The sequence below is a fragment of the Lepisosteus oculatus genome, chromosome 7 (genome assembly GCF_040954835.1).
Source record: "Lepisosteus oculatus isolate fLepOcu1 chromosome 7, fLepOcu1.hap2, whole genome shotgun sequence".
NCBI lineage: Eukaryota > Metazoa > Chordata > Actinopteri > Semionotiformes > Lepisosteidae > Lepisosteus > Lepisosteus oculatus.
This window is the reverse complement of record NC_090702.1, coordinates 8,272,770-8,297,495: the sequence shown is the minus strand read 5'-3', so window position 1 is coordinate 8,297,495 and position 24,726 is coordinate 8,272,770. Positions and strand designations below refer to the sequence as shown.

Below are 24,726 nucleotides of genomic sequence, written 5' to 3'. Positions count from 1 at the left end.
AGTCTATTATACAGACTTTCTGTTATTGAAATGTCAAAACCTTGTATGCTTCCAAGAAACACAGGAAAAGAAAATGAAAACTGTTGATTGCAAAAATAAATCAATGCAAAGAAAATTATTATACACATTTGAAATAGGGAAACAATATTTTGTCTAAGTTGGCATTTTGTTTTTCTATTTTGATTAAAACATGACACATTTGCTAAGTGTCCAATTTTAATATAAATCAATACAGACCAAGCAAAAAAAAATGTCCTACTTGAATTTCAAGCAATATGCACTCAACTGAAAAGCACAGCATTTGTATTTCACTTCAATGTTCTGTGTTCTATCTTCTCAGACTATGTCCATTATGTGTTCACAGTCTAGCTGATTGGTTAATTACAAAAGTTAAAAAACAATTTCATGGTAAATATTTTATTAGTCTTAAAGCTACAACAAACTTCTAGTTCACTGCAAAAGCATTTATCAAGAACACAGTAAAGAATGAAATTGAATTAAACATCAATTACAGCATTATTGCTTTTCTTTTAAAAAGTAAATATTTTTTTTGTTTTTATTTTTTACCTATTGTCTATTCTATTGCATTTCATCTTCAAACCCTTCTGAGGTTTTCCTTAGTCTTGGACTCTTTCAGGTAACTATGTAATTTAATCACTTATCTGAACCAATTTAAATTAACATTCATTTTGTAACCACTTCATCTAGTTTAATTGTGCAGGGGAGCCAGAGCCTATCCCAGCAAGCAATGGGCACAGGGCAGGATACACCCTGAATGGGATACCAGTCCATCAAAGGGAACACACAGACACAAACACTGACTACACCTACAGCCTACTTTCCCAGAAACCTATCAGTCTTTGAAGTGGTGGGAGGCGACAGGAGCACTCAGAAAAAAAACAATGCAAACACAGGGAGAACATACAAACTCCATGCAGAGAGCAGCCCAGCTCAAGGACCCCAGTTCTGTGAGGCAGCTATGCTAACCACAGTCTCTCTGTGCTAACCTAATTTTATAATCAAAAGCAGGTAATCATTGAATAAAGCCAACACAGCCTTCAGGGTTGTCAGTTTCCAGAAAGATGCAGTAAAACCCACCATACCATCTGAACAGAAAAATAATAATAATAATAATAATAACTGCTTACACTTATATACCGCTTTTCTAGACAGTCCACTCAAAGCGCTTTACAGGTAATGGGGATTCTCCTCCACCATCACCAATGTGCAGTCCTCACCTGGATGATGTGATTGCAGCCATAATGCACCAGAACGCTCACCACACAGAGGTTAAACCCCTACACTTTTTGAGAAACACCCTGGGATTATTAATGACCACAGAGAATCAGGACCTCGGTTTTACATCTCATCTGAAGCATGGCGCCTTTTTACTGTATAGTGTCCCCATCACTATACTGGGGCATTAGGACCCACATAGACCACAGGGTGACCTGCTGGCCCCACTAACATCTCTTCATGCAGCAACCTTAGTTTTTCCCAGGAGTCTCCCATCCAGGTACTGACCAGGCTCACACCTGCTGAGCTTCAGTGGGTTGTCAGTTGTGAGTTGCAGGGTGACATGGCTGCTGGCAGAAGACAGTCTCAAGCCCACTTTGATGCCTACTGCATTCTTACCTAGTGTTGTTGGGCATAACAAGGCTCGCTTTGGGGACTGCCAGAGCTTCCTCTCTTCATTGTCCTCGCCCTCCTCCATGGGCGTGAGCTGCTTGCTCTCCTCGTCATGGTATCCCAGCCTGCAAACATAGCAGATTTTCATCATCCCACACATCAACCTCCAACAGAAAGCAAATACAAGCAGAGTGTGTTCAACTGACCATAAGAAGCATTCTATGTTTTGAAGTATTGAGGTAGGAGCAACATTTTATCAGAAATGTAAAGGGCTCATCTTGTGATTTTTTAGATATTAGGGAGATACACGAGGTACCTTGCAAAAGCCATAAACAGCATTGCTACTCAAGTTGCATCTTGACCAGTATTTTAATTAGAGCACATTCATTTGTTTGCCTGTGCAGGAACTTGTTTAATGTAAAAATCTGAACAAGGAAACATGTATCACTTTAAGCATTTTGGATTTTCCAAACCTGGGGGCTTACAATCTCTAGTCTACCATTGAAATCCTTCTCAATAATGTTTTCAGGTAAACCCTGATTTAGAAATAAAGTATATCATTCCTACAGTCTTAGTTCCCATAGTCCACTTCAAGAACATACTGTACAAAGTTTAAAGACATTGATTCCCTGCTGTGCATTAGAAACATGAGTATTAAAACACAACATTCATATCAAACTGGACTGAAAAGGCATAAAGTACATGACAGAACAGTACATTTCAGAGGAGAGCATGCTCTGTTCACTGCAGTACTCCTGCTCGTCGGTGAAATTCTCATCATATGTCTCATCAGGCGACGCCTCCTCTCGACGAATAATGGGCAGGCGGCTATCTCCGGAGTCAGACCTGGGAGACAAATATCATGTTAGTATGTTGAGGAATCACCTAACTTATTTATAATTGATATATAAGATACACTCTGGGTGGAGCACCAAACCATCGAGGGCACATACAGACACATACACAAACATGCACACACTGAAACCTAAGGTATATTTTGACAGAAAGCAATTAACCTACGGTACGCAAACACAGGAAGAAAATACAAACTCCACACAGATAACACCTCAGGTCCAGAACTGGATCCAGAGCCCAAATGCAGCAAAGCAGCAATGTTAATCACTGCGCCACCGTGTTATCATATCAGAAGCAGTGCTTGAGGAATGACTCAGTTATTAAAAATGTGCAATCCAGGCTTCACACTCAGTGCTGTTATTGTTAATGTTAAAGGATAAACGTAATAGACAGTAGAGTTTTCCTTCTTTTCATGCAGTATCTCTGATTTGGAACTTCCAGCTGCTAACAATTTGGCAACAACCCTTGTTGAGCTCAGAGACATTAAGACAACACGTAACCCAGTTCTATCAATGCTGAGAGCTTGCATAGTACTACAGGAGTAGAAGAATAAAGTATAGCAGAACACGGGATGTGTTGGTTGAGGCTGAAGAAGCCTCAAAAACTAACTCCCCAAAGCTAAGGAAATAGGAAAGCCACAAGGATATTTTGTCCAACTACAAATTAAACCATGCAAACTCAGGTGGAGTATACAAATTGTGCATAGCCACAAAAGGGTGTCCTGGTCTTAGTAAGCTGATGATATGGTGGAGATCCAAGTCCAATCTTTTTCAGACCTGTCCTCTGAATGGAGACCTGATTGTTTAAGAAACTTGCTGAGCAGATGTACTGTATATGTGCTTCGCCTTAATCTTAGCATGCTGTGATTGAGAATGTCACCACTGTGTGAGAGAAACGTACCGCATGAGGGTCTCATAATAACGTGTCCTGGTTGCAGAAACAGTTAGAGAATAAAACAGAAGAGAGTTTGTTAAGAATAAAGTCAAAGGTGTAACAAATGGAGAAGAAAGAAAAAATATAGATGAGCTATATAATCTCCATTATTGAAGATAATGAAGCTTTGAATAGTAAATGATTGGTCATTATATTATTTATTCATATGGTTTTATTATATTTTATTATCATATAGCAATTGATAAGGTAAAATGGAATCCTGGTCTAGTTTTATTTAGACAGAGTAGCCATTAAACGTATCTAAGATTTTTACTTAATGTTTCAATATTTCAGTCGTACCTACAGTATATTTTTACAGTCCATTAGACTACACCTCATTCCACATATTATAGGAATGACCTTAACATCCTTTATGTTAGTTTTTTATTGTTGTTTTACTTACTTTGGAATTCAGTTTCAATATACTAGTATCTAATGATAAAATTAAAAAGCTGATGATAAGAAGACAAAGAATAATTCAGAGATCGATATAGTTTACAGTATATTTCTGGGATTTTTTTAAAAAAGAGAATTGGACAAAGTGTTAGCAACAGGACCTTGACCTCAGCACAGAATAAACTGCAGGTGTGTCAATTACCTCTTGGCACTGAGCTGCCAGGCGGCTGCCCGGGGGAGAAGACTGGGGGTGAGTGGATTTCTTTGGCCATCCACTGTACTGATAGTGCTCTGGTACGTGGCTGGACTGGGGAAGCGGCCTATGGCAGTGTTGTTGGCGTTGTTGATGTTGGCGTTGGAGCCTGATGAAGAGTAGCTGCTGGGTGTGAAAGTGGAGTCCACCAGCTTCTCGTGAGAGGGAGACTCCATGTCCCCAGAGCTGTTCCCTGCTTTGTTAATGTGCAAAGGACGCTGGGTAGTGAAGGACTGTGGGAACGTGTTCCGCCCATCACTTTGGTAGTAGTTGACGTGATTGCCAAACAAACCACCAGCTCTCTGTTGAGGGAAAACGGTTGCACTAGAAATTTTGTCAAATTGACCAACATATCCATAAAATGTATCTGCTTTTATAACATCTCTTTTAAAAGAAAAAAATGTGCCCATCTCAAAATGAAGAATAATGAATTTTAACATTCTAAAAAACAGAAATATTTGTGTATTAGAGAAGATTTGTATAACACTATGACAAAAAATTAAGTCATATTTTGAAGATTTGCTTTGGCGATGCCAAACACATGCACTCAAAGAACATTCCTAAAATGTATCCATAAAAAGAACATTATTTTGGCAGCAGTGTCAGATAGAACTGTGAGAATAAACACATACTATTTTTTTTAAATCCCCTATTTAGTACATTTTAAACTGACAACAAGGAAAAACCTGTCAGACTTGCTAATTGATATGTCTTTCTACATTTACTGTAATTTCAAGCTACTCGTTGTTTTCAGGACCAGTAATTGACAATGTGGAACAAAAAAGATCTGTGTGCACTTTAATCATGTTAATTACCTATCCAGCAATCACAAGAAAAACAATGAAAGAAAATAATGTATTGACTTTATTTATTGATTTATTTACTCATAACTGCTCACAACTGCACACATAGGACAGCTTTCATTTTCTTATACATACAGTGCAATATGTAAGGAGAGTCATTTATATGTTTGATGTCAATGGTGAAAAAAAAGTACAAAAGTAAATCACAGAACGCGTTAGTTTCATACCCTGCTTTTTCTTTTTACTTTTCAGTGTGGAATTGACTTAATCTTGTTCCTTGGCAGCCCATGTGTTGACACAACTCCCTGCTCTACAGTATGTCTAGTAAAGGTCAGCAGGAATATGCTACTGTACCACACGCTGAGAAATCACATGATTAGAACTGTCTCAGGATACTTTTTGTAAGTGGTGTCTTACAGTCCTTTGCAGAAGTGGGCATCTCCCCAGACACATACCAGTCATTAGCAACAGAGATGTAAAATGGTGACTGAATTACCTTTTGAGCATCTTAATTGAGCATGCCATAATCCTTACCCTGAATATGTCATCCTCTGAAGCAGCAGAGGCAGTTTCCTTCATGGCTTTCTCCAGCTCCTCCTCCACAGTGAGGTCCCCTGATATGGCCCTCCGAATCTCTGGCCCAATGTCGTGAAGAGTGCGCAGGCCCGCCTGTAACACACACTCCCTGAGCTCAGATGAAGTGACAGAGGTCAACTGAGGGAAGCAGGGCTGGGGTATGAGGAGGCAGAATATATTTGTGGCCTGAACAATTCGAAGCAACATAGTTTAAAGAAAAATGTATGCCGAAAGCTTTAAAAATTTTGCCCTTTACTTACCTGGCTTTTTTATGATATATTATGTCAGTACTACATATTGTCTGTGGTTTTTCAATTTTATTATTTAAGGCTAGGCACATTATAAAACATATTGCAGTACTCTGACTAGCTTCAAGATGTTAACAGCCTGTGCAGCAGATGTCTGCCGTGCTTTCTACATGATGCCACCCAGAGCTGCCAAATCAAAATGCAGTGGAAGCATACGTAGCAGCCATTTCTACAGAAGCTGATTTCTGACAGACTGCAGCTTTGGAGACACGTGCCTGTACCAAAGAAACATTTTCTGACAAAGGAATTGAAGGAGGCAGAATTAATACTTAAGAAATTTAAATCTTTCCAGGATGCGAATAATGCAAAGATAAAACAGGCATGTTACCTGAACTGCTTGAACAGCAGTGAGTTCGATCTAAAATATAAAATGTTCCACATATTATGGATCCTGGCTGCCTTGCCAGTACTGTATATCTGTTGAAAGGTGATCTGACAGTGGAGTTCAAATAAGCAGCCCACAAGAGGAATTAAACTATATAACAGAACCCACTAAGGTGAGGCCAGATTCTGAATAATCAATGATTCTGAAATTGGCCTGGAAATTCTTCCTTTACCACCACGTCATCAATGACTGTCTTAAAAACACATGCGTCAAAGGACAGTTATAGAGTATAAGAGTTTACAGCTGAAGACCAAGAGTGACTAAACAGCAGACAGTGAGTTACAGATTACAGTCTTTCCAAACTGGGATCCCACATTGGCAAATTAGATACTATTAGATACATCTCTTAGTAATAGTTCTTACCAACACATTTTTATTACATTTTATTTTCCTAAACCTTGTTCCAAAATTGTATGCGATATTCTAAATGAGGCCTTCCTAGTGTGTTACACAAGTTTATCATAGCATGCCCTGATTTAAATTCTTTGCTTACTGTACAGTATATCAATTCTTGCATTTTGTTTGCTGTATAGTTTCCCCACATTATTTTAAAAATGCAAATGATCATACGCAGCCTTTTCTACCACAGTGGTATTCATTGCTAGTTTTTGCTACCTGCAAAGCCCCCACTTGTTATCTACCATGCGAGGTGGTCTCCCAGTCTTGAAGTTCATCTAAATATGTATTTTTTTTCACTTAAGAACCTCATAACTTCAGAAGTGCAAGACCTGCCTTTTAAATCAATACGACAAATTCAGCATAAACATCAATGTGTGCATCTGGGATACCTGCAACGACAAAGCAGTCTTCTGGGAAGGTTTCCCGACCAGCCCCTGCTCCTTGCGCTTCTTGAACTTTCTGAAGTACTCCTGTATGAGGAAGGTGGCATAGAACTTCCCCACAGTGACCTCATCATCTATAGGACAAGACAAACATTATTACATTACTGCACATGATAATTCATTCAAAATCAGTTGGTATAATTTAGTGCTGACAGACACTGCAGGGTCAAAAACTCAAGTTGGAAAAAAATGACTCTTTACAGCTCAGTTGATCTATGTCTGCACTCCTTAGATGTCACAGTGTATCATGAATACATTGCAGTAACTGTGATTACTCTATGATGTTCTGCAGTATGTAATGGTAAGCACTAGTAACTATGATTAACTGTGATTACTGTGATACCACAGTGTGAAGTGATCCTTTATTTTACTTGGCCAAGATCTTAAGGGTGATAATGAAAGAGTCATGAAAACAAAGGTTTTGTTATTAATTCGTTTGCACCTACGTATTTCCCCACAATGTTATATAAAACACAAAAGTATAAATCCAAATCTAAAACCATAAATCTCTTCAGTTCAGTTTTTAAGTTGTGTAATTCACAACTAACTGGTTTTTAAGAGGTCTGACAGAAGATGAATCATTAAATAATTGTTCACATGGCTTTTACAAAGCCCAGTGATGATCTAAAATAATGAACACCATTATTTTAGGACACTGGAACTCAGACACTACACTGTCCTGCAGGTTTCCAGGGCTGACCTCCTGCTGGTGGCACAACTTGATCCAGGAGCTTCATGCTGGTTCTTTTCCAAATTTTCTTCACAATTGCCCTGAGCTCTTCGTTTGCCTGCTCCAGGTTGCCTGTGAATCAGAAAAAGCAATATACTGTAAATATCAAAAGGCAACCCAGGGTCCCAGGGCTGCTAAAAAAACTATGATAAGAACATTTTCTCTATTGAAATCTAGCTTTCAGACACATCAGGATATGGGTAATATGGGATAGTATGATCTACCTTGAAAAAGTCACATGGAAAATTAAGACATACAGTACTCTGTTAAACTATGGAGGAACACTGATGTAAAGAAACAAATTGCTGTCATGTTACATTGTCAAAATGTAAGAAATTTCAAATAGTATCTTTATTTTTGGATTAGTATCTTTAAGATTATTTCTTCATGATTTTTTTATTGGTGAGAAATAACATTGGAGAATATTTCTAAATTTGTCTATATGTATGAGTGAAGAGGCATTGTCCAACCTTTGTTACTGTTGTAATCATCTTTATTTTATATACTGTAGTGCTGTTCATGAAAGATCATCATCAATTATATATTTTATCATTGTTATTTTTTAATAAAATAAAAACACACTTCCTGTAGGATGGGAGGGGTTTCAATTTAGCAACTAAACAGAATCCTATAAGTTCAGGTGGGTAGCTGCATCAGCATGCTTAGGCTGCAAAGGGACAAGTAATAGGTTTATTCCATGCTGAAAAAAAGAAGAAAGAAAACACAACGTTTCGGCCGTTGAGTCTTCTTTAGGTGTGAGAAAGACAGGACAGTTAGCAAAGGTAATGTAGCGGGAGAACAAAGGCTGGGAGAGAGGAGAGGAGCAAGAGGCGGGAGCAAGGGACAGAAAGAGAGGCCAATCAAGAGGTGTGAAGTCAGAATAGGTGTAGAGAGGTGTGAAATTAAACCTGCAATGAATAGTGAAAATTTAGAAGAAAAGTAGTCTGTTGTTAAGAGAAGGGGGAAGGTGTGATCCTAGCTGCAGGAAAATTTTGGTTTCTGTAGTCTTTCTGATGTATGAGTTCGGAAAACCGTCTTTGAGAACAACTTATAGAATCCTATAAACCCTGATTACTTTGGCAACATCCATCGTTCCATTTTAAAACTAAAACTTTATTCAGTACAGGGTCACGGGTGGAGCCAGAGGCGAACCTGACAAGCGATGGATGTAAGGAGGGATACACCCTGTATGGGGTCTCAATTCATCACAAAGTGCACACAGACTCGAACATGCACACCCACCCACCACGACCAATCTTAAACCAGTTTACCTACCAGCATGTTTTGGACAAACTCATGCAAACAAGATTAGATTGTCACACCCCCTGCAGCCAGAGGGCGCTCCTACTCTGCCCTGTCCCTAGTTTCCCATGCTTTGCTCTCCTTCCGGTGTCTCTCTCTCTGGTGCTATATATTTCCGGGTCACTTATGCTCCTGTGATCAGCATTGACGATCGGATGTCCTGAGATCCGGCTGGCACCAGGTCGCCCCATGTCCGCTGCCTGAGGGCATTGGTTTCTATATGCTCCCGAACTGCTGAGCCCGGGCTAACCCCCCATTCCACCGCTACACATATGGGTCTTTTTCCGCTCTCCTGCCTCTCCACGGTTTGTCCGTTCTGACATCCATGACAGAGATCTTACAAACTCTACATAGATAGCACCCTAGTAATTTAACGCAGGGTCCCAGAGCTGCACGGCAGCAATGCTAATCACTGCACCACTCTGCAGCCTGAAACACCATCATTAACAGAGAAAAAGGAATTCCTTTTACCTTCAGTCTTGATCCGCAAGGCAGTTCTCACCAAAGCAAAGAGAGTGGCATTAAACATGACTGTGCCATCACTGTTGAGAGGCATGTTCATGGATACCAGTCGCTGTAGAGAGAGAAGATCATTTAACCATTGACTGGGAAAATGTAATCAGTCATGAATGGTCCTTAGTTACCAGTGCTTTAGTAATTTGAGACATTCTCTACAAACACTTTCAGAGTTAGAATGTCCAAGCCTTTTGATTCAGCCATAATGATGGGCCTATACTCAAACAAATATATAGCACGTACTGTATTTACTGTAACTATAAAAAAAGCTTACAGAGTAACTTAATTTTGGCTACACTAAATATAGTCACATTGCTTGTGTTCATTCCTCATTTGAACACATTTTGTGACTGTATAAATTTAAAATATAGCAATAACAAATATAAAAATACATATTGCTAGTGAAATCAAACAGTAAATAGTATAATCAATTACTGTATTTACTATTCAGTTTTTAAAGTAAAGAACAGCTGGATTGACAGCCAGGTCAGGTTCTCTGGATGCTTATAAAGATTATGCAAAATATTGCAATATGTTTACCCCTGCACTGATGTTTAAATAAACAAATATGAATTAAATATATAAGAACACTCTAAATAATACAGCAATACTTTACAGTAACAAGTTAACATCCCTCTATTTTTAAAATACCTTCCCTGTTCCTGCATATAAAGGTCATAGCATGCTTGGCTGTTACATTGGTAGATCATTAAGTGACACACAGACTAATTTAAAGGGAACTCTGAATACGCCCCCCACTTGAAACATGTTGCAAATTCATCCATCAATTTTCTAACTGCTCTAACTGCAAAGCCTCTCCTGGCAAGCAACGGGCAAGCTACTGTAGGATACACCCTGGATGTAATGTCAGCCCCACAGAGACATAAAAAAACAAAAAAGCAAGTTAAGCTACGTGTATGTCTTTGGACTGTGGGAGAAAGTCCACAAGAACATAAGGAGAACATACCAAGAAGCATCTTATCTGGCATTTGAATCTAAAACCTTCTAGTTAGAAGGTCAGACACCAAACCACTGCTAGCCATAAGGTAGTTACTTATACTGGATTCCTGGATTATTTTATAAACTGAAATTCTAGATGTCAACGATAAGATCAATAATGCACGCTGTGGAGTAAATCTCAGCACATGCTGAATATGATGCCCCATACTCAATACAGTGAACACTTAGCTGCAAAAATGCACTGTCAAGTTCTAGATTTTGGAAGACACGTCAGTGATATTGAAACAACAGGCAGGTTGAAAGTACAGCCAAAGGCAGATTAATGCTGTCTTGCAATTAACATGTTTTTACAGGTTCCTTATTTTTAATTGATATCCAAGATGTTGAGATGTCTTTCAATGGAAAATAAGAGGAAGATCCATGAACTCAGCGTGTCTTCTTTTAAGAGTACTTAAACAGGTAAGTTGCTGGAGGAACATATAGTTTCCAGTATATACAGTATATCATTTGAAATCTCTCTACTTTTTCTTTAAGACATTTGGCTCTTTTACTCAAATATCAGAACTGTGAACAGCGGATCAAGCCCAGAACAAATTAACTGCTATTTGGAAACGTAACCTCCTTTTTCCACCTAAGGACAAGAGGAGACCCTGGATCTTGAGTGTTACCTTGCAGGCCACACGATGAGGACAGAGCTTTCCGAATCCCAAAGGGGGCTGTATTCTGCGTAGTAGAGTCACCACATCTAAGTGCTTTATCCTTCCCCTGCAAAAGACAGCACAGCAAGATCTCAGCTACTGTAAACATGTAAGGCGTCACTGCTAGACAAAAGTGCGGACATCATTCCTCCTCCTGTCTACATTAACCATAAAGCAAGGTTAATTTTAAATGATACTTTTGTTATTCAGAATTTTTTTTATGTACCATGTGAATATAAGGCAGTTTAGATACTTTTTTCTCTGATGATTCCTTGTAAAAGCATTCATCCCATTGCAATGATGTAAAACAAAACTTCAAAAATTAAAATGTCGATTGCTTAGTATTCACCCCCTTTGTCTGTTCTTCCTATAGCAAATCTTTAGAAATTAGATCCAATACACACAATTACCTTGTCCTGTCACATAAATAGTTGAATGGCCTCTTTATGTGTCTAATAATAGTAGATTATTTATGTTATGTGGATTATTTAAATATTTCTAGCGCCTAGTGTTTCATGCTTCCAACTAGCTTGAACTCAACTACCTAACTGATGGACCTTACAGAGAAAGATGTTTGTATTCTGAAGTCATGTACTGGCACTGAATGAATGGCTGGTGTAAGACTTCCTCACAAAACATCTACAGTATATATCTACAATATATAGATCTACAGCATATACTGTATACATCTATCCCCATAGGATTCTGAGGAAGATGCTTTCTTAAAAAGATTAGTACCAAGCATTCTAAAAGCAACAAATTGACTTAATATTTCAGAGATTGTTGAAGAGTAATCAGGGTCTCCCCTAATAACAGGGGAAGACAGATTCTGAAATGACCTTAACAAGTTTTTAAACTAGCAGTACCGAATTGGGTGAATCATTTTCACAGACAGATATCCCCGTGTTCATGGGAGAAGAATGGAACAAATCCCCACTTTGAGTCAACTGGGAAAAACAAATTAATATCCCAGTCACCAGGTGAGTGGAATACATGTTTTTGAACAAGGTACCTAGGGTGTCCCCAGGAGAAAACGGAAAATTTGTCACTTGTCACTCTTTTTCACTTTGTAATGGACAAACTGACTTTGAAAATGGCACGTTTATTGACTTCACGTTTTGATTAATACTGTCATTTACTACATCTTTTATAATATTTTAAGATTGTGAATTGCAATTAATGTCTGGTAAAGGTGTTCTCCATTCAGAAATAGCTAAAAACCCACTGGAGACAAATATACTAAGAAGAATAAAAGAATATATTTTGAAGACAGTTACTGACTTGGCTTCAGGGTCGTATTCAGCCCAGATTCTCTTGAACTCATCGAGGTGGTGTGGCCCCAGAATGGACCAGTCTCTGGTCAGGTAGTCAAAATTGTCCATGATAACCGCAACAAAGAGGTTAATGATCTGTGGAGGGAAAGAGTATTCAACATACTCTAGTTTGCACAACTTTCTAAAATGAGTCCTGTAATTATTTTATATTTTATATTTCAATTTAGGGTAAGTTTGACAATAAAGGTTTTAGTGCTAGTTTAGCAGTACAAACAATAGCTTTACTGTCTTTTCTGGAAAAGGGAAGCACATCAGCTTTTACTGAAGATAATTGCCCTAGGTCTGAAAAAACTGATCTTGAACTAAATACAGACAGTAATCACTAAAATAAAGGAAAGTTCTAAGTGTACCATGATGTATATTTCAGGAGCTCAGTTAGATTCGTATGAAAATGATACAGTGACAAAATATGTGTAGAGTTTTTGGTGTTACTTGCCTTGCTGAGGGAATGCTAGTCTAGTTGTGAGGACAGGCTGTGCGAAGCCCACCAAAAAGACACCCCCACATGCTTTTCGCACAAGCTTTGGGCTGGCTGGACCAGTTCAGATATACACGTCATACAATTGGGGGGGATGAAGAGAATAGTATGCACAAAGAGATTCGTGAAAGCTGATGATGGAATTGAACTTCTAATAACATAACACACGCTTTGACCTGACTGATCAGTTTTACTTGTATGAAGTGGTCAGTATTGTTATAATGAAATCAGAGCGCAAGCACTGTAGTGATGCATGAGAGTAAAGGTGTAGTGGCCGGTGAATGGGTGGCAGCAGAGCTTGGTATCGGACAGCCCTGGTAGGTGCTGTAGTTCCCTTGCTGCAGATGGGCCAATGAGCAAACAAGGCTGCTATGGATATTGGTAAAATGTGGAGCCACTAAAGTGAAAGTGAATGGGATGGGAAGTCTGCAATGACAGATGTGGAAGATGTCTTATTCCTAACTTTGGTCAAGAGATAACCAAAGATATGTGTATAATATGAAAGTGTGAAGAATTTGTCAATGGAGGCAGTTACTAGAGTATACACATACAGTATAATGTCCATATAATGGTAGTAAAAATGTGCTTCAGATTGCTCACAGTGGTGTATTCTGTGTCCCCTTTAAAAATTTCGAGATTGATAATTTCTTATAGTTTATGCTTTGTATACTGTAATCACATATATTATATATACAGTACCTTTAGCTGTATGGTACGTAGCGTAACACCTGGAGGTTACAGTGTTTAAAGTACCTTGAGTTGGTCAATATAAAACATATACTGTACTTAGTGAAGAAATCAAGATGTGTCTCTAGAAAAAGAAGGAATGAACATTGCCAGACTGTGGGACTCACCAAGAAGGCACAAAGCATGTAGAAGCTGACAAAGTAGAAAACGGCAAAGATGCTGCCACAGTCCTCACTGGCACTTCCCGTCTCGGAGCCCGTTTCACACTTCTTCACGGGGTAACACGCCAGCATGATCTCTTGCCATGCTTCCCCAGTCGCACACCTGAAATGGACACAATCACAAAAGACGCTCAACTTGTAAAAGAGTCATTTAAATCAAAGTACCAGCAGACATGGAATTATTTAGATTGAACTTTTCTATGTATCTTTGCAGCAGTCAAAGTAACATACAGTACACGTGACTTTACTTTCCATTGCTAACATCCTGGTATTTTATAATAAAACCCATAGAGAGAGTCTTTATTATCCCCGGGGGTAGGTCAAGTTGTTTTACAGCAGCAGTGCTGGTGTACAGACGGACAGAAGAAAAAAAAATGACAGGAACAACAATATACAGTGCCTTGCGAAAGTATTCGGCCCCCTTGAACTTTTCAACCTTTTGCCACATTTCAGGCTTCAAACATAAAGATATAAATTTTTTATTTTATGTGAAGAATCACCAACAAGTGGGACACAATTGTGAAGTGGAACGAAATCTATTGGATTTTTGAAACTTTTTTAACTAATAAAAAAATGAAAAGTGGGGCGTGCAAAATTATTCAGCCCCCTTGCGTTAATACTTTGTAGAGCCACCTTTTGCTGCGATTACAGCTGCAAGTCGCTTGGGGTATGTCTCTATCAGTTTTGCACATCGAGAGACTGAAATTCTTGCCCATTCTTCCTTGCAAAACAGCTCGAGCTCAGTGAGGTTAGATGGAGAGCGTTTGTGAACAGCAGTTTTCAGCTCTTTCCACAGATTCTCGATTGGATTCAGGTCTGGACTTTGACTTGGCCATTCAAACACCTGGATACGTTTATTTGTGAACCATTCCTTTGTAAATTTTGCTGTTTGTTTGGGATCATTGTCTTGTTGGAAGATAAATCTCCGTCCCAGTTTCAGGTCTTTTGCAGACTCCAACAGGTTTTCATCCAGAATGGTCCTGTATTTGGCGGCATCCATCTTCCCCTCAATTTTAACCATCTTCCCTGTCCCTGCTGAAGAAAAGCAGGCCCAAACCATGATGCTGCCACCACCATGTTTGACAGTGGGGATGGTGTGTTGAGGGTGATGAGCTGTGTTGCTTTTACGCCAAACATATCGTTTTGCATTGTGGCCAAAAAGTTCGATTTTGGTTTCATCCGACCAGAGCACCTTCTTCCACATGTTTGGGGTGTCTCCCAGGTGGCTTGTGGCAAACTTTAGACGAGACTTTTTATGGATATCTTTGAGAAATGGCTTTCTTCTTGCCACTCTTCCATAAAGGCCAGATTTGTGCAGTGTAAGACTGATTGTTGTCCTATGGACAGACTCTCCCACCTCAGCTGTAGTTCTCTGCAGTTCATCCAGAGTGATCATGGGTCTCTTGGCTGCATCTCTAATCAGTCTTCTCCTTGTCTGAGCTGAAAGTTTAGAGGGACGGCCAGGTCTTGGTAGATTTGCAGTGGTCTGATACTCCTTCCATTTCAAGATGATCGCTTGCACAGTGCTCCTTGGGATGTTTGAAGCTTGGGAAATCTTTTTGTATCCAAATCCGGCTTTAAACTTCTCCACAACAGTATTACGGACCTGCCTGGTGTGTTCCTTGGTCTTCATGATGCTCTCTGCGCTTTCAACAGAACCTTGAGACTATCACAGAGCAGGTGCATTTATACAGAGACTTGATTACACACAGGTGGATTCTATTTATCACCATCAGTCATTTAGGACAACATTGGATCATTCAGAGATCCTCGCTGAACTTCTGGAGTGAGTTTGCTGCACTGAAAGTAAAGGGGCCGAATAATTTTGCACGCCCCACTTTTCATTTTTTTATTAGTTAAAAAAGTTTCAAAAATCCAATAGATTTCGTTCCACTTCACAATTGTGTCTCACTTGTTGGTGATTCTTCACATAAAATAAAAAATTTATATCTTTATGTTTGAAGCCTGAAATGTGGCAAAAGGTTGAAAAGTTCAAGGGGGCCGAATACTTTCGCAAGGCACTGTACATACCATAAGTAAAAATAAAACTTTAACAGATAAACTAAAACACATGAAAAACTGCCGCAGTGCGCAGCGCCCTCCTCCATATTCAATGATTTCAAAAGTAATTTGTCTTGTGCATTGCTTTTAGGAATTAAAACATGATGTTTCATCTGATTTCATCTGACACTTTCTAAAGACCCATGATAAGCCAGGGAACAGAAAAATAGATGTTCCTACTTGACATTTATTGAACTGACCTTTTGGAAATTGTTGATGGGCACCTCAAGAGGACCATGCCTCACTTATTGTATCAAAAACAATGTATGAGAGACAGCATCATGCAAACAGGATTAGTAAAAGTCACTTATTGTAAATAACAAGGCATGCTGTTCATAATAGAAAGAAACATGACAGGAGTATTACTTTAGTTGCAATATTGGCAGCAGTAGGGGTAGCATAGCACTATGTTATTCAGAACCCTGATACTTTCTCTTTGAAGCTACTGTAGTTAACTGACACCCAACAAAAGCCTATCCAGCATTATCCAGTATCCAGTATGTCATCTTCCATAACAGGCTCCGTCCTAAATAAAGCATATTACATTCACCCCTCTAAACCCATTCTTAGCTTTCACAGCAGTGTCAGCAGCTTATAATTAATAATAATAATTGCCTACACTTATACAGTATAGTGCTTTTCTGGACACTCCACTCAAAGCTCTACAGGTAATGGGGACTTCCCTCCACCACCACCAATGTGCAGCATCCACCTGGATGATGCGACTGCAGCCATAGTGCGCCAGAACGCACACCAGTGGGGAGGAGAACAAAGTAATGCAGCCAATTCATAGATGGGGATTATTAGGAGGCCATGATTGGTAAGGGCCAATGAGAATTTTGGTCAGGACACCGGGGTTACACCCCTATTCTTTACAAGAAGCGCCTCGGGATTTTGAATGACCACATAGAGTCTGTATATTATACTATACTGGGGCATGAGGACCCACATGGACCCCAGGGTGAGCGCCCCCTACCGGCCCCACTAACACCTCTTCCAGCAGCAACCTTAGTTTTTCCCAGGAGGTCTCAGATCCAGGTACTGACCAGGCTCATACCTGCTTAGCGTCAGTGGGTTGCCAAGTACCAGTACCAATGCACCCTATTATTGGTGTGCTGGGGGAGAATTCAGTTCTATTCAGTTCGCCAGGGGGTGATGCAATGTGCTATTACTGAAGAACACATTTGTTCACAATAATCAAAGTTAGACTAGAAATCAAAGAGACCTAGTGTATAAAAGAGCTAAAGGCACTTAGTTAGGAGACTAATTCCATCTAGTATTTTACAGAGGGCTACTAACAACGCCTAGGTTTACTGCACATAAAGAGGCCTAAGATAATAAAAAGATCTTTATAACTCATTTTATATCTTACTTTTATTTTTCAAAAGAAAACATCTATTTAATCTCAGCACATTTACCTGAAGAGCAGTAGCACGGCCTGCGGGAAGGTTTGAAAGTTGTTGTTTCGGTTGATTTCACTGTTGTCCTTCAGTGCAATCTTACCAAACATCTGTTAAGGACACATTAAAAGACATGAAAGACGTTTTTTTCTTTTTCATTTACCCTAAACGTACAGTTCTGAATATAGAAAGAACAAAAATAAGAAAACTAATAACAGGGTACACATATCAAGAGTGAAGGTTTAATTTAATTCATCAAAGGGCAAACGTTAAGGCCAAGTTAGTCTTGGGATATTCAAGGAAGTAATATGCCTGTAAGGAAGCACTGTTCACATAATTAAACTAAAAATCTCCTTCAAGCCAACCAAAGAAAACTCTAGCGTCTAAAAATGGACGCTAATGTTAATGTGCTGGAGTTCTTTCGATGGAAGTAAAAGTAAACCTAACAAAATACATAGTCCACATTGACTGACTCCACCTTTAAGAAGAATCCCCAGAATTAACTGATAGTAATGTGGGTTGGGATGGAATAACTTTGCATCTTAAGAATGGGATTTGACAATTTTCTTTGATTGGTGTCCAGAAAAGCACAGTCCACTTCAACACTCACCTGCATTCCAATCACAGCATAGATGAAAAACAGCATCACTATAAGAAGGGCAACATACGGCAAAGCCTAAAAAAACAACAAAAACATTATCTTTTTTCCAAATTTTATAAAAACTTTATAAAAACTTAAAGTCCAGTGTGATTAAAAGATGAACTGAAAATCATATGGGTGGCATAGCTAAGAATAGCTTAGACATGAAGCAGTGACAATCTAAAACCCTTTAAGAAAGCCCTACAAAATAATAACGAGGTAATTTTAAAAGCCTGTTTTAAGGCATAGCAGGCACACATATTTTGCTGAAAGATTAAGCTTTAAGGCTTTTAGACATTTTTGTGGAAATGTTAAACTTCCACCTAAGCTTTTGAAGAACCTGATAGACTAATAAATTCAGAGGCATATCTTCATCTTTCTCAGAAATGCTATTCATTCAGGAATTTCTAAATGTACAAAATAAGAACACTAAATTTAAAACATGTTTTGGACTTAAATAGTTGAATACAGAACAAATAACAACTTCTAAATAATGTATGAATTTAAAATGAATATGTACTACAACCCTCCAGCCAGACTGCAGATTATCCTACTACTACTACTACTACTACTACTACTACTACTAATAATAATAATAATATGCATCAAGACTGAAAATTTGTATCATTCCGGACCTGCACAACAGCATTACCAAACTCACACAACGTACATTTGGGATCAGAAATATTTATGTGCTTGCAGAGAACACATTTTACATGCTTCCTTTCATTCTGGAGCTCATAGCAGTGGTTATGTCAGAAAACTGTTAAAGATGTTCTTTGAGATATGAGTTATACACTGTTTTCAGTGAGAGTCAAGACCATAATCAGCAGATTGACTTTTATTAAGAACCGGATAAAAGTGTACTCTTTCCTACAGAAGTCAGTACAAATTCCAAGCAACTAGAGTTCTGCATATATTCTCCTTTTTGCAGTAGCAGTAATACTACTTATGTGTGTTTTTAAAAAACAAAAAAAAAAATACAGTACTGTATACACATAACTCTAATACACATAACATATTAACAATTACATATAACAATTCACATATACAATGTATTACACGTACACATAATACACTATTACGCATAACTGAAGCATATAAAAAATAACATAAAAAGGCTAAGGCCTGAAACACAGAAAAGGAGGAACTTAACTGAGCAATTGTGAACCACAGTATCTGATCCATTTTGTGTTTGCCTGTTCACCTCTAATGAGACATTATGTTCCTCGTAGCCCCCATCCCTGCTGGGAGCTGAGTCTCGCTTACCTGAAAGGACTTGATGAATGTCCATAGCAAGGTCCGTATCCCCTCCCCCCGAGACAGGAGCTTCACAAGCCTCATCACTCGGAAAAGCCGGAAGAAGGTGATGGAGATCCTGGCATTGTCTTCTGTGTTCTGTAGCCCCTTTTTTATATACAGTACACATACAGTGGGTTACCAGGCCGAACCTCAAGGCACTGATCACACTCTGACACAACAGCCTGGAGAGAACTGGGCAAGCACGGACATCCTAGTGGCTTTAAAAAAATCGTTCACACTGTCTGTTACTAACCTTTCCAGTCAAATATTCTAGTATTAAGGAGGAATTGATGCCAGATATCACTAATTTCCTGACTCTTTACTCTTAATTGTGTTCTTATAAGGTCTGATCTGTGACTGTCCACAAAAGTAATCATCATACTATCGTCATATGACATTGGAACAAACCTTACTCAGTTTTGCAAACATTAGTTGTCACCTACTGAAGTTTCTTTGGTTTTATGTATACTTCATAAAAGGTCATTAACTTTCAAATGTCATTTAAAATTGTTTAATATTCTGACTTCTTGAAGGCTATTGCTCTTTTTTCAGCCAATAATTCATATTATACATTGGGTGTTTCAATTATTATTGAAAATATTATGGCCCGTACTGAACAATATTGTAGTGTTCTGTCCCCAAAGATGGACTTCTGGGACTGCTCTTTGACCTTTCCCCTTTCCCCCCCCTACACATAGTTCTATTTTTTCACTCTACCTCCTATAAATGTGGCCTGCTAGGGAATGCTGCACTCCTTTTCTTTATTTCTCTACCACTCTGAGTGACTAGTGGAACATTGTTAACTAACAATGTTCTTATAAACACCAAAAAACTACTGTGAGCTTGCAGCTCTGGTGCTCTGCTCTCACTCCTACACTCACCACCTTAGCAGGGAAAAGGGTAGATTGCAATAGGTCTCATAACTTATTGTGAGTTTCAGCTGATACAAAAAAAGGCAATGGGTTCAGGTCAGTTAGCTGTTAGTAACCCTTCTGAGTCACATAATTGCATTCTAGAGGTTCTAGATATAGTATGCTTGCTACACCCAATGTGGCTAATTGTTTAGAACAATGAGAATAAGGCATCAAGCCACTTTTGAGTATGTCTACGAATCAAAACAGTTATTACCATTAATACTTTTTCCAAACTTTACAACTTTTGCTCACAAAAAACTAAGCATAATGAAAATGGTGGGTGCAAACTTTAAAACGTCACCTTATATACTTTCATTCCTTTATTTGCAGGACATTTTAATAGAGTACATTGGAATGGTGTAAAACTGGTTTCTCTGCATGTATGCTAGCATAATCTATTAGGAAAGGGTGATATTGTTTCTTTCCTTAATTTTAAAGAATGTATGTCTCACAGAATATATCCTAAAGTTGTCCCATAAGAATCCTACCATCTGGTAGATATGTCATTCTCACTTTGTTAAAACATAATGTGATTTGGCACTTTTATACAGAAAAGTATATCCATATCCTTGGCTTTAACAAAACAGGCAATGCCTTGCCTGAAAATGTTGTCCCCCATACTGTCTCCTGTGATTTCCTCAGCAGTAAATTGCAGTTTGGCCACTTGCCGTTATCTCTGGTCAATGGTTCTTACCTCCCTAATTTAAAGCAGGAATCTGGGCTCACCTGGCCACATGGAATCAACTCATAATGATAGTCCTTTGAAGCAAAATCACACAATTAATTCTTCAGAGACAGAACAGTGCAAAGAGGTCCAGCAGACCATGGATGGTGCTTATTATGGCATTTCATGGCCTAAACCTGCTTAATATCAACTTGCCCATGAATATCAGGAAATAGAGGTAACCTTGGTCAAATAAGATGGGAAGATATAATTTTCTCTGATGATTCAAGGTTTAATCTGCATTTGTTGATGGAAAACCTTTTGCACAGAACTGGGTTATTGAAAAAGATTGGTTTGGTGGAAAAGGAATGATGGTGGGGTGTGCAATTATTGATAAGTTTGAGAATCTATTTTTAGAAAGGATAGTCTCTAAATGCAGCTTGGACAACTTCTTGCATTTTGCAACCAGTTTTCCTTCCACATTTAGCGCTACCTCGCTGACAAAGACAACTACTTTCCCAGTATCGCAATCCTCCTCCAAACATGACCAGGGCTACACCGGCATTCCTTTGTGCAATGTTCCAGTATTGGATTGTCTTTTATGGGGAGGAACACACCTGAACAATTGTGTGATGAATTGGAATGTAGTTTCACAGCCACATCCGCAGCTAAATATGATCAGATCATGTCAGATGTGTGATCATTTGAGGCCTTCTAGAACTCAGGTAGGATGTGTCAGGACTCAGGGTGGTCTCATCTCTTACTAAGCATGAATGATCTCTTCATGAAATCTGTTATATCAGATGTTATCCAATCCAGTGTGGACAGTAATTGTTTTGAAGCGTTTCTTTTCACTCCAACTGGCATCTTCCTACCTTTGGTTTAAAGTTGGTATGAAGGTATTCATATTTTGGACATCTCTGGACACAAACAACTTTAAGTGATAACTCCATAGTCAATCCCTATAGACCAACTTTTAGGTAAGTTTTGGTCACTTGCGGATTTTTAAATTAATATATTTTGATCAATTACATGTAATGAGTCCAGTTTTTAATAACATTATGTCCTTTTCTTCATTTGGGTAAATAAGCCAGACAACATTTTATTGAACCAATCAGAGCACTCCTTCCTTTTCTTTAGTTTTCCTTGACATGTTCTTCCATTTCATTGTCTTGTCCAAGGTATTTTATTTTGTCCAAGGCACAAGGCCAGCCATTTAAATGGTAGCATTTTCTTCAGAGCCCATTTTCATTTTTTCAAATTGTCTAGTGTCAGACACAGTTACTACAATATTTGAGCTGTCATCTGCAAATCTTGGCAGTGTTCCATCTCTGCTCTAATTCTAGCCAGATCCAGGTCAGTCAAATCACACTACTGTGCAAACTGCCAAAGTTGTGAGCAGGATACCATATTGATTTCTTAAGGAGGAAGCTTGCAAAGATTACCACTTAGTGATGATAAAGTTTTGCTGCTATGAAGAATGTATTCAGAGTAATAAATGGACAAATGGACCCAATGACTGTGAGATGACTGCCTTACTATAACAGATCTACCACCATATCTAACTGTCATGACAATGTTGGTGGTTTCCTTTGGCTTTCTCCATACAGAAACCTGTCCATGTACAGTAGCAAAAAGAGATTTATGAGCCCATATTCATTTTCCTGCACTGCAGAAGTCCAGGTTTTGTGCTCATTACACCAGGTTATACATTGCAGTATATTGGCCTTAGTTGCAAGAGGTTTCCAAATGGAAGCCCTACCATAAATATCAACATTGTGAAGCTCACAACATACAACTTTTGTTTGGACTGGATCACGTAAGGAGAAGATTCTGTTCAGTGGTAATTTTTGAAGCTGTTGTTTTATGATTTTTCACAACTAACATTGTTACAGTATGTTACTGTAGGTGTCCATTTATCCCTGTTGGTGAACTTAGACTCGTGATCACTGTTCTTCTTTACTAATGTTGTTTTTCTGCCGCTCATGGAATATAATATAACCTTAATGCATTTAAGATAAATACATCAACAAGTTTTATGTGAGCAACACAAAAATGTAGTAAAAGCAGTAAAACACAGCAGGAAATTGAAAAAGAAATCTAAATCCTAAATCTGATTCACCTCCCTATTCTTGAAAAAAAAAACATAATAAAAAGCCATATCAAGTGAGATAATGTTTTGTTATCTGAAGCGTTTTTTTTTTTTCAGAAAACATCAACTCTTTACTTGGGGCAAATTCTGCTCTAAAAATGTCAGTATGAAAAATGTCAGCTAAAGTCCTTCAATTTACTTGAGCAATACAATCATTGCTAATCTTGATCAGAGCAATTTGGTTCTCAACATCCCACGATTTGTTGTTGTTATACATATTCCATTTCAGAACTGCAAGCTGTTAGGTACAGGTTTGTAAACACCTCTATTTATGTATTTTTTAAAGCCACTAGTTTCAAACAAGGCGCCCACTTCTCCAATGGAAGACGATAAAACAAGAGGAAGGGGGTAACACAGTGCCACAATATGAGCACAGTAAACAAGAGGGCAGCAAGACACACGGGACAGGCACAATCTGAACAACGCTAGACGCCATCGCAACAAGATCCACCCATGTATGAGTTGGCACGCACAGACAGTCACAGGCAACATGCGGCTCATCTGGAGTGGTGAGGCAGTGGGTGGAGCTAGAGTGAACAGGAGGGGCTTGAGAAAGGTTACCGTCTGTCCGTACCATTTGTCTTACCACGGAGGATTGGGAAGATGAGGCAGAGTCAGCTGGCTTTAAAGAAAGGCAGACAAATAAAAGCTATAGTAGGGTAACCTACTGAGGAACAGAAGCATTCCAGCTTGTGGGCCCTGGGTCAAAGGGCAGCTCATCTGGTGCTGGGGGCTCTTGAGGCAACCGTTTTAGGGCTTCTGCACCTCTATATCTCTAACGACTGAACCAGTGGTGTAAACATAAGTCTTAGGGACATGAAACTATGAATTTTACAGTAGTAATGTGTGTGAATAAAATTTCCCCAAAAAAGTGTTAAGGAAGTGAGTGTGTTTAATCTCTAAAAATAAAGGTAAGCAAAGTTAAATATGAAACTTCAAGAGTAATCCTCGGAAGGCCAAAAAACTAAAAAACTAATATTCAGCAGGAAAATAGAAATGTACAGTACATCTTTTATCTATCTCATGTGGGGGTTATGCTTTTTTATAGAAGTTTTTTCTAAGTTAGCAGTCCACTCTCAATGAATAAACTGGACTGACTGTATACAGTACATAAAATCCTGTGTCTTAGTTTGCTCCAGGGGTGTCAGAAGACAGAATGCATCCTGCAGTTGAGGAATGGAATTCCACATGAGCCTGTTTTATCAGTGGCTGTACATTAGATTAAGATCTGCACATTATTCTCAAAGTCTAGAATGAAGGGATATTTTCATCTTTCAAAAGTTTGCTTTATCTTGGTGGAAAGAATCCTTTGAGGAAAAATTTAAGGTTTATGGCAAAGCTATTTTTTTCTGTGTCGATAGCCACAAAATGAAAACAAGATGGATTTTATCACCTTGCTGCCATTCATATTGGTCAAGTACAAGAACAAACTATTTTATATGTTTATTTACTTTTTACTTTTACTTTTTTAAAAAGTGGTATGTCTGGTATGACCTTATTATTTGGAGAAAAAAAGGCTAAGAATCTTATATGAAAATTAGTTTAAAAAGTGGTGATGAAACCAAAATCATACAAAATGACAAAGTATAATGATAATGTGTGCCTCAAAAATATTTTTTCTTAATTTTTCATTCTCCGTGTCATTGAGTTTTTCTGAATATGTTCATTTCAATACCATTGGTCTTTA

The 24,726-nt window shown here is 38.5% G+C and overlaps 1 protein-coding gene across 9 annotated transcripts in view; it reads right to left on the bottom strand.

The window, feature by feature from the left end:
* cacna1c (calcium channel, voltage-dependent, L type, alpha 1C subunit) overlaps positions 1–24,726 on the bottom strand; it is a 447,138-nt gene that overhangs the window by 19,805 nt on the left and 402,607 nt on the right. For 4 of the 9 annotated variants that reach the window (XM_069192105.1, XM_069192111.1, XM_069192110.1 and 1 more), the window contains 15 exons: positions 23,614–23,661; positions 19,277–19,414; positions 17,978–18,043; positions 17,386–17,477; positions 13,853–14,009; positions 12,468–12,595; positions 11,157–11,253; positions 9,484–9,586; positions 7,681–7,782; positions 6,927–7,054; positions 5,404–5,538; positions 4,016–4,368; positions 3,385–3,411; positions 2,347–2,475; positions 1,636–1,754 (listed from right to left, as the gene is read on the bottom strand). In XM_069192105.1, coding sequence (XP_069048206.1) covers positions 1,636–1,754; positions 2,347–2,475; positions 3,385–3,411; positions 4,016–4,368; positions 5,404–5,538; positions 6,927–7,054; positions 7,681–7,782; positions 9,484–9,586; positions 11,157–11,253; positions 12,468–12,595; positions 13,853–14,009; positions 17,386–17,477; positions 17,978–18,043; positions 19,277–19,414; positions 23,614–23,661 — 1,822 coding nt within the window. The remainder of the gene's footprint in view (positions 1–1,635; positions 1,755–2,346; positions 2,476–3,384; positions 3,412–4,015; positions 4,369–5,403; positions 5,539–6,926; positions 7,055–7,680; positions 7,783–9,483; positions 9,587–11,156; positions 11,254–12,467; positions 12,596–13,852; positions 14,010–17,385; positions 17,478–17,977; positions 18,044–19,276; positions 19,415–23,613; positions 23,662–24,726) is intronic. The other 5 variants (XM_069192107.1, XM_069192114.1, XM_069192113.1 and 2 more) reach the window with 2 other exon arrangements.